This window comes from Merops nubicus, unplaced genomic scaffold (genome assembly GCF_000691845.1).
Source record: "Merops nubicus isolate BGI_N331 unplaced genomic scaffold, ASM69184v1 scaffold1985, whole genome shotgun sequence".
NCBI classification, from domain to species: domain Eukaryota; kingdom Metazoa; phylum Chordata; class Aves; order Coraciiformes; family Meropidae; genus Merops; species Merops nubicus.
Window position 1 is genome coordinate 4,146 of NW_008607397.1, and position 14,747 is coordinate 18,892.

Genomic DNA, 14,747 nt, shown 5'->3' on the forward strand with positions numbered 1-14,747 from the left:
ACACCTTCTATGTCCAACAAGCTGCCAAAAGCAAAAACCATACTGAATCTCTGGGCTTCCTCACTAGAAGACATTTTCAGTGGCTGGGATTATTTTTTCCCTCTTTTTAGATACTGATGTTAGGTAGCAGGTAAATGTAAACACAGGTGGAGGAGTCAGCTGTGACAATAGCTTCAGGAAGGTAGCTAGAGATAAACCTCCTAAGCTCAGGCATGGAATACTTGGAGTCCTTAGAGCAGAATCCTACTGCATGTGGGTAAGTGGTAGGTCACACTTCTGTCACCTTCAAACTTGATTTGCACTTAACTTGTGGCACTGCATCTTTCCAACTGAACACTTTCTCTCAGAAATAAGGATGTAATTTCTCAGCTCCATCTGGGGTTTATTAAACTCACATGTTACTTACACTTCCTTGACTCTTGATAAGAAAAATGATTGTCATCTTGTAAATTTTCAAAACATTTTCCAGAGATGGCTTCCAGTGCCATTACAACACTTTTGCTACCTCTGACACTTATTTTGATGGATTTGGAACTGCCCGTGCTATAGTTCACTGTTATTGCATGTCAGGTTGATGTATGGGATATTTTTTATGTGGTATATCAGTATAATTAAAAAAATCTTTCTAGGGAAATGGACAGGGAAGAAAATTATGGTGCAAGGCAAGTAATCAATATTTAAACAGTGCTTAGGAGTTGCTAATGGACAATACCAGACTCTCAGATTTTATTTTTGCCCCTTCCAAGCCTGATTTCCACAATATCTGAACCAGGGCATTTAACTTTCATAAGAATGGAAGACAGGATTCAAAGAGGTCTCTGCCTGTCTCTCGAGACAATGGAATTAATTCTGTGAAGGACTCCTAGAACAAGAAATCCTGTTAGAGGACCTGATCATAGGTTAAGCTGACAAGAATGACATTGTGAATTGTAAGAGGATGAGAAGGCAGATGTGCAGACAGTTATTTAAAAAAATTATTTTCACTAATTTTTTATTTATATTTTTTACTGCTGGTTAGACAGAAAATAATTTTTTTTAGATGATGTTTCTGAGTTTCTGTATATTACTGGCCTGCTGAGAAGGTATCCAGTTGTTTAAGTCTGCAGGGTAAGATCAATTGATCCATGGGGTTGTACACCACAAGGTCCAGGTGAAGTGGGGCACAAGCAAATAATGCCACCCCAGAACTGACCAAGGCACAAGGCCTGAGCTTCGAAGAAATATGGTTAGTTGTATTAAAAACATAACTATTCAGATATGACAGTTGTTAGATGCATCCTCTCAAACTGCCAAACAAACTGCACAGGTGTCTGCCCAGTACTTTGAGCATAATCTACAATCTTACACACACAAAAAAGCCATTTAAATAATTACTTTGGAGTATAAAATGGGATCCATTTTTAGATGGAATGAACAAAACTTTGCTTTCTGTTTTGGGAGTGTATTCCTGAAGAAAGGAATAGTTTATTCTGCCTTAGCCCAAGCTAGAAATGGTGGTTATTTTCCTTCTAAATGGCTGTTAACAGTTTTCTTAGGATGCCACAGTAAAGATTTGTTGTTTAGCTGTCATGACCATGAAGTGTTTATTAATTTTTGAGCATGTATTTATGGGATTCAGTTAATAAGCCTTTATACTACTACAGTGCATGATAATTTAGACGTTTGAATCTTAAAATGAAAAAGTATAAAAGTGAATATTGTATGCTTCTCAAATTGATTACACAAAATGCCTTAAACATGAGTATCTAATAGTTTATCTTTTTTGTTGTTGTTTCATTGCTAAAAAAATCTGTTCCTTTATAGAACAAAGTTATTTCAAACTCTTTACTATGAATAACACTAGAGGTAAAAAATGGCAGAACGAATTACAGGCTAAAGGTAAGTCAAGCAAATAGGCAAAGACAAAAATCCCCTTTATCAAGGGAAATGGTGACAGAGTCAAATTATTTTGCTCATTTTTAAGGCCAGGAGTCATGTCATCATCATTATCATCTCCCAGTGCTTTTAAGTATGTTCTCGACACCTAATGAGCTTTCTAAAGGCCAGCTTGAAATCTTCGTTAAAGCTCGTGTACAGCAAAGGGTTGATAAGGGAGTTGACATATCCAAGCCAGGTCAAAAAGTCCGCTAATTCTGGAGAGACAGTGCAAATGTGGAGGCCCACGAGCAACTCCTTGATGAAAAAGGGCAACCAGGACAAAATGAAAGCACCTAAAATCAGCCCCAGAATACGAGCAGCCTTCCGTTCCCGCGTCGTGGAGATCTGCTGCCGGTCACCAGCCAGGTCCAGGTCATTCTCAAAAGGAGGCATCCTCACAGATGCTGTGATTTTATCAAACTCTGTGGTTGGGTCGGATGTGGAGAAGTCCGAGACGCAGAAAGTCTGTGTGAGCTTGCAGCTGGCAAAGGAGTTCTGGCTGTCAGTGCTCCTGTTGCTGAGGTGACGGCTTGAACCCCGCTTTTGGTAAAGGCTCTTTGCAGCGTGGTAGATTCTGTAGTACAGGATCAGGATCAAAGTCAAGGGGATGTAAAATGCCCCAAATGTGGAATAAATAGTGTAGATGACGTGATCGTGCTGAATGCGGCACTCACTGGGAATACTGACACTGTGGTGATTTCTCCAAAACAAAGGGGGCATGGATATGAAAATGGAGATTGTCCACACGGTGACTATCATCAGCCCAGCCCTTTTAGCGGTTCTTTTCCTGGCGTATTCAATAGCGTCTGTGATTGCCCAGTACCTGTCCAGAGCAATGACACACAGATGAAGGATTGAACACGTGCAACAGGTCATGTCGACGCTCAGCCAGATCTCGCAGATGAAGTATCCCAAAGTCCATTTATCGATCATTATGTAGGTGATGCTCAAGGGCATGACGAGAACAGCAACAAGGAGATCTGTCACAGCTAGTGAACATATTAAATAATTTGCTGGCTGGTGGAGCTTCTTGGTTGTGGAGATTGCCGCAATTACAGCAGAATTCAGCAGCATGGTCAAGGTTGTGATTGTGGCCAAGGTCAGGGTAACGAGCATCTTTTCAGTTACTGTTTTTGGTTTTGCAGCCAAGTTGGCTTCAGTGGTGCAATTTGTGAAATTCATTTTCCCTTCCAGGATGCACAGTGAAAGAAGTTGCTGCTTCAGGTAACAGGAGTTCCTCATTCAGAAGTTACACATTTGAAAAGGGGATAGAGCTGCTCTAGGTCCAATTTTCTAATTTTTTACAATCCCATATTCAACAGAGCAGCAAAAAGCTTCCAGGTTTCCTACTGTTCATTGATTTCCTAGGAGAGAAAAACACATCTGTTAGTGAACCTAGAAAAAAATGCCACCTTTTGGCCAAAAGTCCCATGCTTCTAATTTTACCACCTCAAATAAAACTTTTGGTCTGTTCTTCCTTCTCTTCTCCTTTCTTACCTTTTCTCCCTCTTTTTCCCTCCATTCATAATTCATTTATTTCTCTTCTCCAAAGGCTACTTTGGTCCACATTTCCTTCTGATGTGAACTGGATATTACTCCTTTGGTTTTGGAGATCTCACTTAAAGGAGGGAGGCTGGACTAAAGGACCTCCAGAGGTCTCTTCCAACAAGCATTTCTATGATCTGTGTGAATTATTGATACTAGGAGCAAGTTCTTTTCATGCCTGTTAAATGGGCTCCAGCAGATGAAGAGCTGAGGAAGTTTGCCTTTCATTTTAATTGCTATATGAAAGGGATGACTTCTATATATCACCTTTGGAACAGAGAAACAGAGCAGCCTGTCTCAGTGAAGGCATGCCAGCATTTCATAGTTTTCTATTCTGCTTTTTCATATCCATGTCTTTATTAATATCTTGGAAGCAGTACTTAAAAATTACTCAGGTTACCTTTAACATGCAGCTTTCAAACAACGTTTAAAGCTTTATGGCAAATGCTTTGTTTTACACAGCGCATCAGTGTTGCTAGGAGCTTATATAGTTTTGTCTAATTATTCCTGACATTTCACATATCCCACTGTGTGTGTCTTTACAGGAGACAGACAAAAAGCTTTTGCCTTTGCTTTGAGATTTCTATCAAATTATGCTCCCCGTCAGGCAGTCCAGTATGACGCAAGGTACAAACAATATTTTTTTTAAAGAAGGTCTAATTTTGTTTCAGGAGCTCGTGTGTCTTTTCCATACAGCTCAAATCTTGACTGAAGCCAGAGTGAGCAGCCTGTGAGATGGAACTTGGGATACCCTCTGGGACCCTGCTTACTTACTTGTAATTTATCTTGGCATAAAGGATGTAGGGTGGAATCGTTTTCCATTAAAATAAATAGATAGATTCTTTCCCCTGGCTTCACTTATTGAAGAGTAAGGAGTCGTCTAGATTAGTTGTACAGGCTCCCTCAACAGGCAGGAAAATGAAATAGCAGCTGCCAGAAATACACTTGTCCCCTCTCAAGACAAGTCTTCAAGGCAGATGGTGTGGATCACATCCTGGAAATGCTGATCTTTCTCTAATTTGACTACAAGTGGCTCCTCCACAGTTGTGTTCAGAATACGTGTGATTTTTAGATGGCTAAATTTGAGAGGTAAAACCCATTTTCACTGACACCAGTGGGATTTGGATTAGGCTCTGAGAGAGACTTTGCAGATGCAAACTGATGAGGAATTAGGAATCTGAATGAGGAATTATGAATTTAAAGCTAGGCAGCTTCTTAGCTCTGTGTACATATGCTCTTATTCAGAAACTGGAGTGCCATCTTCAGAATGAGCTGAATGAGGAACAAGTGAAAATAGAAACTTCAGGAAGAAACTTCTTCATTGCTGATAGGCCCTAGGAAAGCAGGTCTGTATCGCTGTAGACTCTGGGTTAGCAAAATATGAGTTTTAAATTCTACATAAGAGACAGCAGAAGCATCCCTTAAACTACATTCTACTCTTCAGAAACTCCTTGAAAGTATGAATAACCTTAGGGAAATATTAGGCCTGCTTATTAAGAACAGACTGGACAAGTCAGATGGAAATTCATCCATCAGTCTTCAGGTTGTTACTGTATTGGAAATGCCAATTTGGTTGTTTAGGCCTAAAGCAAAAACTTCAGTTCAAACCTTCTTCACAAATTGTTCATGGGAGTCTTCCCCGTCAAGTCAGATCTTGATTTCATTAGTTTGCACCCTGATTATGTCTGATGTTTTGACCAGAGGATAAAGCAAAGAGGCTTTTCTCTACCTCTCTGCACTCCTGGAGCATGGACCAGAAGCAACTGCAATCCATATGCTTTCCACAGCATCATCACTTAGCAAGTGCCATGTGGCCCACAAGCATACTCAAAAATACTGGAAGACACTATAGGATTCACACGTTCTCCACAACCACCTGTTGAGGTGGTTCATGCACAAGAGAGCTCCTCCTGCTTCTTGATGTAAGCACTATTTTTTTCTGTTTGTCCTTCACTTCTCTGGGAGCCCTGAAAGTTTCATAGCCCCTGCTTTTCTCCCCATTCAAGGTGGTTCCCGCCATACTCTCTGCTGAGCAGTGCCCACGTGCATAGTTAGTCCAATAGGTACTGAATTGCTATAGTTCTCTCCCCAAATGGCCTTACACACTGACGTAGCCCCAGGGAAATCCTTTCTGACCTCTACCTGCTCTCTGTGCCATAAGGATACTCTGAAAGATAAATTCTTCCTTTCCTTAATCAATTTGTCTTTAAAGAAACTATATCACCCTTTACCAGAACCAAGCAGTAGGTTTCTGTTAGGACAAAGGATGCTGTTGATCACACAACGGAGTTTGGTTGTTGTATAAGTCTGTTCACTGCTCAGCAGAATCAACATTTTTTTCCTTGGAAAACCAGTGCAGTAATTGAAGACAGGGAAAAATATAAACAAAGCATCTTCCCTGCAGAACACCAGCCTGCAGGCACCTCAGACCAGGCAGGCCCATCATTTCATGTCAAACCCCATCACTGGGGAGTTGATCATTTTAATTCCCATGCTCCCTATAGGAAATGAGCCCTTAATTAATATTTATATTACCTCAATTCAGATAATATAAATGCCACATAGAAGAACTGTATTAAGTCAACATTATTAAGAAAGTATATTTAAATGGTGAAAGGTCTGGAGATGTCAGGTTGAAGGCTTACTCTATGCCTTACATCTCGTGTGCCTGTTGTCACCCCTCACCCACAGTCTGGGGATACACACTAGCATTATAACATTAAGTAGTAACTTTCACTGTGGACATTGTGTTTCCTTTCTCCGGCTGTTTCCCCTGGCTGCGCCCCTTTCCGAGCCATTTTTGTTCCTCTACGATCTAATCCTGACTCCTGCCTTCTATCTAATCCTGACTCCTGCCTCCCAAAGCAGGAGTCCCTTGGCCCTGGCTGTTGGCCTCCCAGCTCACCTCCTGTGCTGGAGCAGCCTGAGGCTCCCCCAAACTGCTGCTGCCATCTCAGCCTCTGCCCCCAACAGATCAGCCAGGACTCATGTCCAGGCTTCGGCAGTGCCTGTGCTCCAGCCTGTCCCTCACTGCCCTTGCTCATCCAGCCTTCACCTCTCTGATTTTGAGTTAAAAAGTACCTACATGGAATATTTGGCTCAGAAAATAGATGGGGGTTTAAAGTGGGAAGTGATTTACTAGAACATGCCAGTGATTGACCTTGCTTATTAATACAAGGCAGGACTTAAATGCTACTTATCATTAATCTTTAAAAATGCAGGGGTTGTTGTGGTCATATATTTCATAGTTCTTGTATTTTAATTCTTTGTTTATTGTCTGCATCTTTAGTGGTACCTGGCAGACCCTGAGCAGAGTCAGGAAAGACCTAGTCCAAAACAGAGCAAAAGAACCCAGACTGTGTGATCCAGAAGGTAAAGCCCTGCACTGGGGTAATCCCAGTTTAGTTTAGTTTAGGACCAGCTTGGGGACCTCATGTGGCTTCATATTCTTCACACTCATTTTCTGGTCTGCCCAGAGGACCTCCATGATTCACTTCTCAGCTGAGGCTGTGTGAAAGGCAGCATGGGCATGACTGGGACAGGTACTAGTTCTAGGGCACAGGGACTCTGGGATTTGGTCTCATAAAAACACAGTATTGGAAAATTTATATTCTGAATGTTAGGTTATTTATGACAAACACATGTAGAGAGATTAGCTACAGAGGATCCAGTGAAAAAGCCAGGCATGTTTACAAGGCTCATTTTACTCTCTCTAGTCAAATGATAGCTGGTTTCCAGTATCTTTATCACTCGCATACTATTGCTACGTATAGTATTACTGTCTTTGTAGGAATTGTGATTTAATAAGTGACTTCTTGGAATGGACATTAATAACATAGTTATCTTATTTAAATCACTTTCACTAAAAGCACCACCTTGTTTATGTTTTGCAGTTCTATCCCTTCAGGCTGTCAGCCATTTCATACATAGTGAATTTTACACAGACAGACTGATTTTACTGATTTGGTGGAGGAAACTCATCTGGGTTCCTCCAAATGGGCATCAACCACATTTCATATTAGCTGAATGTCAGTAATGGCATTGAGTGATGTCTGGGAGGAGGAAAGGGGGAAGAGGATGATTAAGTGTTCCTTAAAAGTAACTGGACAGCTTTAAGCTGTGAGATGGCAACTTCCATGTCTGCTCCTGCCAGAAAATATCTCCACCTTCTCAGCAGAGGACCACTGTGTAGCAGAATACTCAGAGTTTCTGATGGACAGACTGACTCCCACTCCTTGGCCACTGAACTTTTCACCATTTTATAAGAAATGGAATAACATCACTTGGAGAGAACGAGGGCAACTGGCATTGAATGTGTTTATGTGCAGGGCAGGTTAGTTCCATTACATCCACGGTTTTACATTGCCTCTATGCAATTATGGCACTATGCATAGGACACATTTTTGTGCCCTTGACAGCAATAAATCGATTTGACTTAGTTAAACCCTGAACTGGTCTGAGTGCTTTTCACTTTCAATATTCCCATGACTGTAGCTGTGAAGGACAAGAATCTGTGGCGTGCTTTGTGAGACAGGTGTTTAGTTTATGGACAACATGACAGCATATTTATGATAATGTTAATACTTCAAACTATGGAAAGACACTTAACTTACAGTCCTCCTCCTGTTGTCTCAAAGAGATTGTCTCTTCCAAGTTCATAAACAATGCACTGAAATTCAAGCCTTTCACTTCAAATTTATTTTGCAAGGTCTTGCAGCTTCCTAGATCATCCTGCTCTTACAACATCAAATCTTGGGCTTCATGGCTCCTTGACAGCCAGCAGATAGAGCTGCTTTTAATGGAAGATTATTGGTTTCCAAGTACTTTGTATTGTTTTCTGACATGCTGGTGTTGTTTTGGGCATCTGAGGATCCTGTTGCAGAGGTCATGTTATGGCAGCAGTCTTAATGGACTGCTATTTATATATGCACTGATGCTGTTTGTAACATATCATATTGGGAAAAGTGGTGGCCAGAAGCTGAGAAAGTGGAGACGGTCAGAGTCACACCAATCTGTGGATTGTCAGCAAATAAAATCTTGCTGTCACCAGGCATATTCACACTCACAGCATCAGATTATGATGCCAACAATACTGGTGGGAAAAAGAAGGCAAACTCTCAGAAGGTGGGTAGGCCAACAAAGGAAATGGCTATTTTTGTGTGAGATCTGAAATTCTGTAAGAACTTGTCTTTGAGAAATCCATAGCTATGGTATGTGGCCTCAGAGATAGGGATGTGACTTTCTTCTACACGGACTGAATGAGGCCAAGAATGAAACTACTGTGAAGTTTGTGTGAACTGAGCTATGATTTTGACCTTCAGGTTAGATTTTCCCTGTGCAGACTGGTGAACAAAGCAGCATGATGGAAAGACAGGTCAGAAGAACTCAGCACAAGGCAAGACATGTGGAGGCATAACTGTTTGTGGATTTTTATCTGTGGGCATCCAACTAATGCTTATAGATACTCACCCTGACATAAATAACTAGAGCACAGTATGCTGTAATCATCAATGTAATGACGCGCAGCCTGTTCCCCAGTGTGTTTGTGTAATGAAGATTACTAGGGCTGCAGGAAGAACCCTGCTCTGTCCTGGCCAGAAGATGGGCTGAATGAAGAGCATTGAGGACACTGCTGAGCACAACATAAGAAATAGCTAGACGTGACACTTACCAGTGCAGGCACCTGACAAAAGTCACAGATGGTGCCCCAAGGGATGGCTGGGTTTTGCAGGTGGCTGAGATGGGTTTATGTGAGAAATGACCAAAAATCACAGGTAAGTGGAAGGGGGAGTGCGGGGAACTTTTTGGAAGTACAACCTTGCAAGACCCACAGCACCTCAGTCACCACATCAGCAACTGCATGTAAAGTTGGGCTTGCCTATATGAACTGTATCAGAAATACCATATTTGGGTATGAATGTTGCAAAATGGAGACTGATGGGGAGGAGGTAATTTGGGCAGGGCTGTCCATCTGTGAGGAGACTGGGATGGAGAAAGGGAAGGTCAAGGCTGGTGAAAAGTGACAGGAAGTGGGAGAAGGATAAAAAGGGGTACGTATTGCTCACTTGCAGCTGAAATCAGGGCAATAACCCAACCTGTTCAGACCAGAGCACATGAGTCAAACCTGCCACTGTGGTTGGGAGGCCTGGGGGGACAGGTGCTTGTCCCCATGTTGGGGACCCAGGGGACAGAGGGATGCAGCACCCTGATGCTCCTATGTCAATGCTTGCACCAGACCTGATGGCTTTGGTAGCTAGCCATCACCTCCTATAGGCGATGAGGTGTGACCTCGTCCTCTTGCTGGTGCAAGAACAAAACCAAGTGTTCATCCAGGCCAGTTTTGTGTGTGTGCTTACTCTAGTGGTTCTGCAAACTACCCATTGAAAACTTAATGCTGTCTACAGGGTTTCCAAAACAGCAAGCTGCAAAGCATTGCCTTACCACTGTTATTTCTGCCCCTGGATCTGTTGATTTGTTGCTCTCCAGCTCTTTTGTTGAAGAGCTTAGGACAACTGCCAGTGTGACCACGATGTTTTAACTCTCTCAGCATTGGAAAGTGGATCTCCCTCCACTTGTCAGGGCAGCTTAACCTCCCTTTCCAGTGCACACAGCCAGCCTGGAGGATCTCCTTCCCACTTAGAAGCCCCCCCAAAAGCCATGGTGCTATTAGCAGCCCACTGATACCTTCTCTCTGTAGGGGCAAGAGAGGCTCTAGCTCAGTGAGGTTGTGACTAAGACTCATCTCCCTCAATATACCCCAGCTCCCAGCTTTTACACCCTCAAAATAGGAGAAATCTGTCTTTTTCATTGCTGAAATTCCTAGCTGCACTCTTATCTAACAAATTTTATACAGTAATGCAGTTTGCTACAAGTATGCAGCTTCCTACAAACTCTTCCCATCCACTTCATAAATGCTTCTGTCATGTTAGCAGTGCTCAAGATCACTATATTTGAAAACAATTATACTCTAACCTGAAATTCCATTTATCAGAAATTACTGTGTTAGTTGAATACTTTATGCTGGGCTTATTGATGTATTGTCAACTGGTAAGGCACCTTCTTAAGCCAAATTGGTGTACACTCGTTTTAAACTAATTTAAGAATCTGCAGGATGAGTTTTGCTGTGGTGTAATTAACTCATTAGAAAATTCACCCTTTGCCTAACCACTGCAAACCCAGACTTGAATCAATCTGATCAATGAAAGTCCATAAGCCAGCAGTTTTGCAAAGCTATTTTTAAAGAAATCCATCCAGGACCACACTTGAGAGATAAGCTTTTCTGGTGTAGATCATGGCACATGCAAATGAGAAACAATAATTAGTGATGAACTTCAAACCATGCTTCCTCCCACAAGCAGTGATATAATTATAATTCACAGATGATTACTCATTTTTATCTACTTTCAACAAAAAAAAATAGTAAACCTTAGGCAATGAAAGCTTGCAAGATGCTGCTGAGCTGCAATCTGATACAAGCTAGGAGTCCAGGTAGATTTCATTCTGTCTTTAGTCAGACATAAGAAAAACATTCTCTGGGATGGTAAAATACTCTGATTTCTCATAAACAACCGGAGTAACTGCCTGCCCTAGTTGTGATGTTTTGTAATAAATAATACGCTAAATTTAAAATAATTTGCTTTAAAGAGACTATCAAACAAAACCCCAACCCTTTAAAATTCCTCATCACTTCTCATAACACTTTAGACCCTTAGCACTGTATATTTTAATAGTCCCTTTTATTTTGTACTACACAAAATACCCATGTAAGGTTCAGCTCATTCCCTGTAGTTCAATTCATTTTCACCTTTATATGTTCTATTTTAAATACTGAGACTTTCAACCTATGAACTCCAGAGGCTGTATTTTCCCATACCATGGAGCCAACAGACATGAGTAGCTGGGTCTTGCAACCTTTTTGGGGGCAGAATTTATAGCAATCCATTGTACAACCCTACACTGTCAGAACATGTAAGTGCTGCTTTTCCCACACAGCTGTGGCAGGAAAAGTTTCTCCCTGTCCCTCCTCTTTCTCCAGACATGAGTTATGGCGATAGAAACCTTCTTCCTCTGTAAATCTGTGCCTGGCTGCAGAAGAGTAAAAGGTGTCTGTTTGTTTTGCAGACTAGTTGTACAAGTGCTGAGACGAGCTAGCTTGGGTACCACACACATCATGCTGCATTAGCATGGAGTGCTGAACAGCTAATTCAGTCAGCCAATAAACGGGGTAAATTCTCGGCCATGGAGTCCCCAGTCCCTGTTGCTGGACAGCCGTGTCATGTGAGTTAACCTGCTTAACACTAGCTGACATGCTCTTCCCTGCTATGTGGGACATCCAGGTTAACAGAGGCAGGCAAGCTTGTTTGGTTGCCCCACAGCAGCACTTGACTGCAGCAGATCTGGTGACAGACCCAGATCTCTTGTGGAGCAGGTGGCCATCCCAAGGGAAGACATTTGTCCCAGGTTTTGTGCTGCTGCAGTACCCACTGATGGTTTTGGCCTGGCTGTTTTGTTCTGTGCTTCCCTTTTGTTTTACTGAATGGTTCAGCAAGATGCAGGCACAGCCACAAAACAAAAGAGCACAGATGCTGAGTATTGGTGGATCCGTGGGGCCCTTCATAATCCTTCCCACTGCTCAAACTTCCATTCAGACTATTTATTCATTGACTGTATGACTAAGACCTGCAATCAGATAAAATACAGGTGGGAGGACAGCTTGGATAATGAGATACCTTATCAGAGGATGGCAGCTAAGCTCAGTGGAGTGTGTAAGGGAGGGGAGGGCAGAGGAGCGTGCCATTTCCAGCACTTGCAGCCTCCTTAGAAGAACAACGCTCGGAATGACGCGTGACTGATGGGTGGCCCAGGAACGGATATTTATGAAGCTGGTTAGTAAGGCTTAACTCTAAATTAAGCCCCGCAATATTTGCTCTCCTGGTGGCACGTGAATGGTCCTGAGCAGGTGAGTCCATCCTCAGTGCAGGCTCTGCCTGCAGCCACATCACTCAGTCCGCCAGGCAGCAGCTAAGATGTAGACCCATCTATATCAAGTCCCAGAAATATTTTCCCAAAGGAAAATAACTACAGTCACATTTGCCTTATAAAAACCAATAAAAAAAAGCCAGTACTTCTTACTGTAGAGGCCATGCTCTCATAACACTGGAAGACCAGTGCTGAAGAGATCCACATCTCCTAGCTGGGAATACCATAGACAGTATCCTGGTGTTTGAAGGAAATAGATAATGACACAATATGGTGCTGGAGGACTTTGGAAGAGAGTTCAATCTGTTATCTTCTGAAAAAAAAAAATCTCTTGCTTTAAAAAAACAGATCCAGGGACAAAATGTTTCAGTGTCCCCCTGGTTATAGAATCATAGACTCAAAGAATGCTTTGAGTTTGAACTGACCTCAAAAGGTCATGTAGTCCAACCCCCCGGCAGCAAGCAGGGACATCTCCAACTAGATCAGGTTGCTCAGAGCCCCATCAAGTATGATCTTGAATTTCTCCAGTGATGGGGCATCCAACACCATTCTTGGCAGCCTGTTCCAGTGTTTTACCACCCTCATAGTAAAGATCCTCCTAATGTCTAACTTAAATTTACCCAGCTCTAGTTTAAAATCATTGCCCCTTGTCCTGTCACTACACACCTTTGTAAACAGTCCTTCCCCAGCTTTCCTGCAGGCCCTTTGAAATATTGGAAGGCCACCATAAAGGTCTCCCTGGAGCCTTCTCCAGGCAAAACAACCCCAGTTTCAGCCTGTTCTTGTAGGAGAGGTGCTCCAGCCCTCTGATCATTTCTGTGGCCCTCCTCTGGACCCTTTCTAGCAGGTCTATGTCTTTCATGTGCTGGGGACTCCAGAGCTGGACACAGGACTCCAGGTGAGGTCTCACCAGGGCAGAGTAGAGCGGCAGGATCACCTCTCTCCATCTGCTGGCCATGCTCACTCTGATGCAGCCCAGTATGCAACTGGCCTGCTGGGCTGCGAGCGTGCACTGTTGGCTCATGTCCAGCTTTTCATCCACCAGTACCCCCAGGTCCTTTTCTGCAGGGCTGCTTTCTGTCACATCATCTGCCAGCCTGTATTGATAACGGGGATTGCCCCCACCCAGGTTCAGGACCTTGCACTTGCCCTTGTTGTCACTTACAGTTTAGTCTCTTTAAGTAAGAAATCTTTGTTTTCCCTGTTTACAAAAAGAAAATCCATTATTCAAAACTCGTTTTGATGAATGTTTATGCTTTTTTTCCTCGAATTCTTGACTTCCCCAGAGTTTGCAGTTATGTGGAGAATGGAAGAACTATTCATAAAGATTCAGGAATGGTTACTTTTAAAATAATATGAGCTATTTTGAATGTTAGTGTCCTTCAAACTAATACAACGTTTTGTTTGTTTTGTAACTAGAAACAAAACTGCCTTGTTGTGACTCACTTCCCATGGTCTTTTTGGAAAAGAAATCACACAGAACTTGTAAAATTATAGTAAATAAAGACTATTTTCTGGAGAAAAACCTTATGTGAGAAAAGTAGTTTTTTAAAAAACCTTCATTGTAAAGAAATGTTTCATTTGCCAACTATAGAAGGACCCCACTGGAACATCTTAAAAAATTCCCCTAAAGAATAAGAGGACTATGTCTAATGCAATTAGAAAAAGTTGCTGAAGGAGCAGTTGGATTTTCTCCCCGGCTGGCAATCCTTATTTTCACTCTTTTTCAGCTGAAGTTCCCGATGCAGTTCGGAAGCCTAACACTTCTCATACTGCACACAGGCCCTGCAGAAGGCACAGTCAAATTCCTCACTTATTAATGCCTTGGGGGAGGGAATGCAGTTTGTGAGCAGGACACTGTGTGAAGACAAGGGGATTGACTTGTCCTGCAGCCCCTGATGCTTGATGCTTAGCTGGCATGAGAAAAGTAGGGGCACTGTAACCTGCAGATGATCTGGGCTTATCTATAAGCATATGCCTGAGAACCTACTTTATCTTCATTGTTTTAAGGTCAAAAGGGATAAATATGTTTTTACAACTGTATCTCATAGGCAAGACTCATTCCCTATGGTAAACAGTTGTTGCCCAGCCACCTTTCCTGTGTCACCTGTGGTTTTAAAGACCTCTGCTGTCATCAGTCAAACCCTCAACCTTTCTTTCCTACCCAAAGAGTCTGAGGCTGTGCACTCATTCCTCATATTGATGAACTGTGCTGTTGTTCCTCGTACAGAGGAAAAAGCCCATTATACAGGTGCTATGTTATTAAAGATACTGAGGTCACTTAATTCCTACCAAAAAGAAACCTG

General features: G+C 42.4%; 1 protein-coding gene across 1 annotated transcript; it reads right to left on the reverse strand.

Moving 5' to 3' along the window:
- Positions 1 to 2,004: 2,004 nt before the first annotated feature.
- Positions 2,005 to 3,099, reverse strand: HTR1E (5-hydroxytryptamine (serotonin) receptor 1E, G protein-coupled). The gene has a single exon (XM_008939909.1). The coding sequence runs from the start codon at positions 3,097 to 3,099 to the stop codon at positions 2,005 to 2,007; it is 1,095 nt and encodes a 364-aa protein (XP_008938157.1).
- Between the last annotated feature and the right edge of the window lie 11,648 nt (positions 3,100 to 14,747).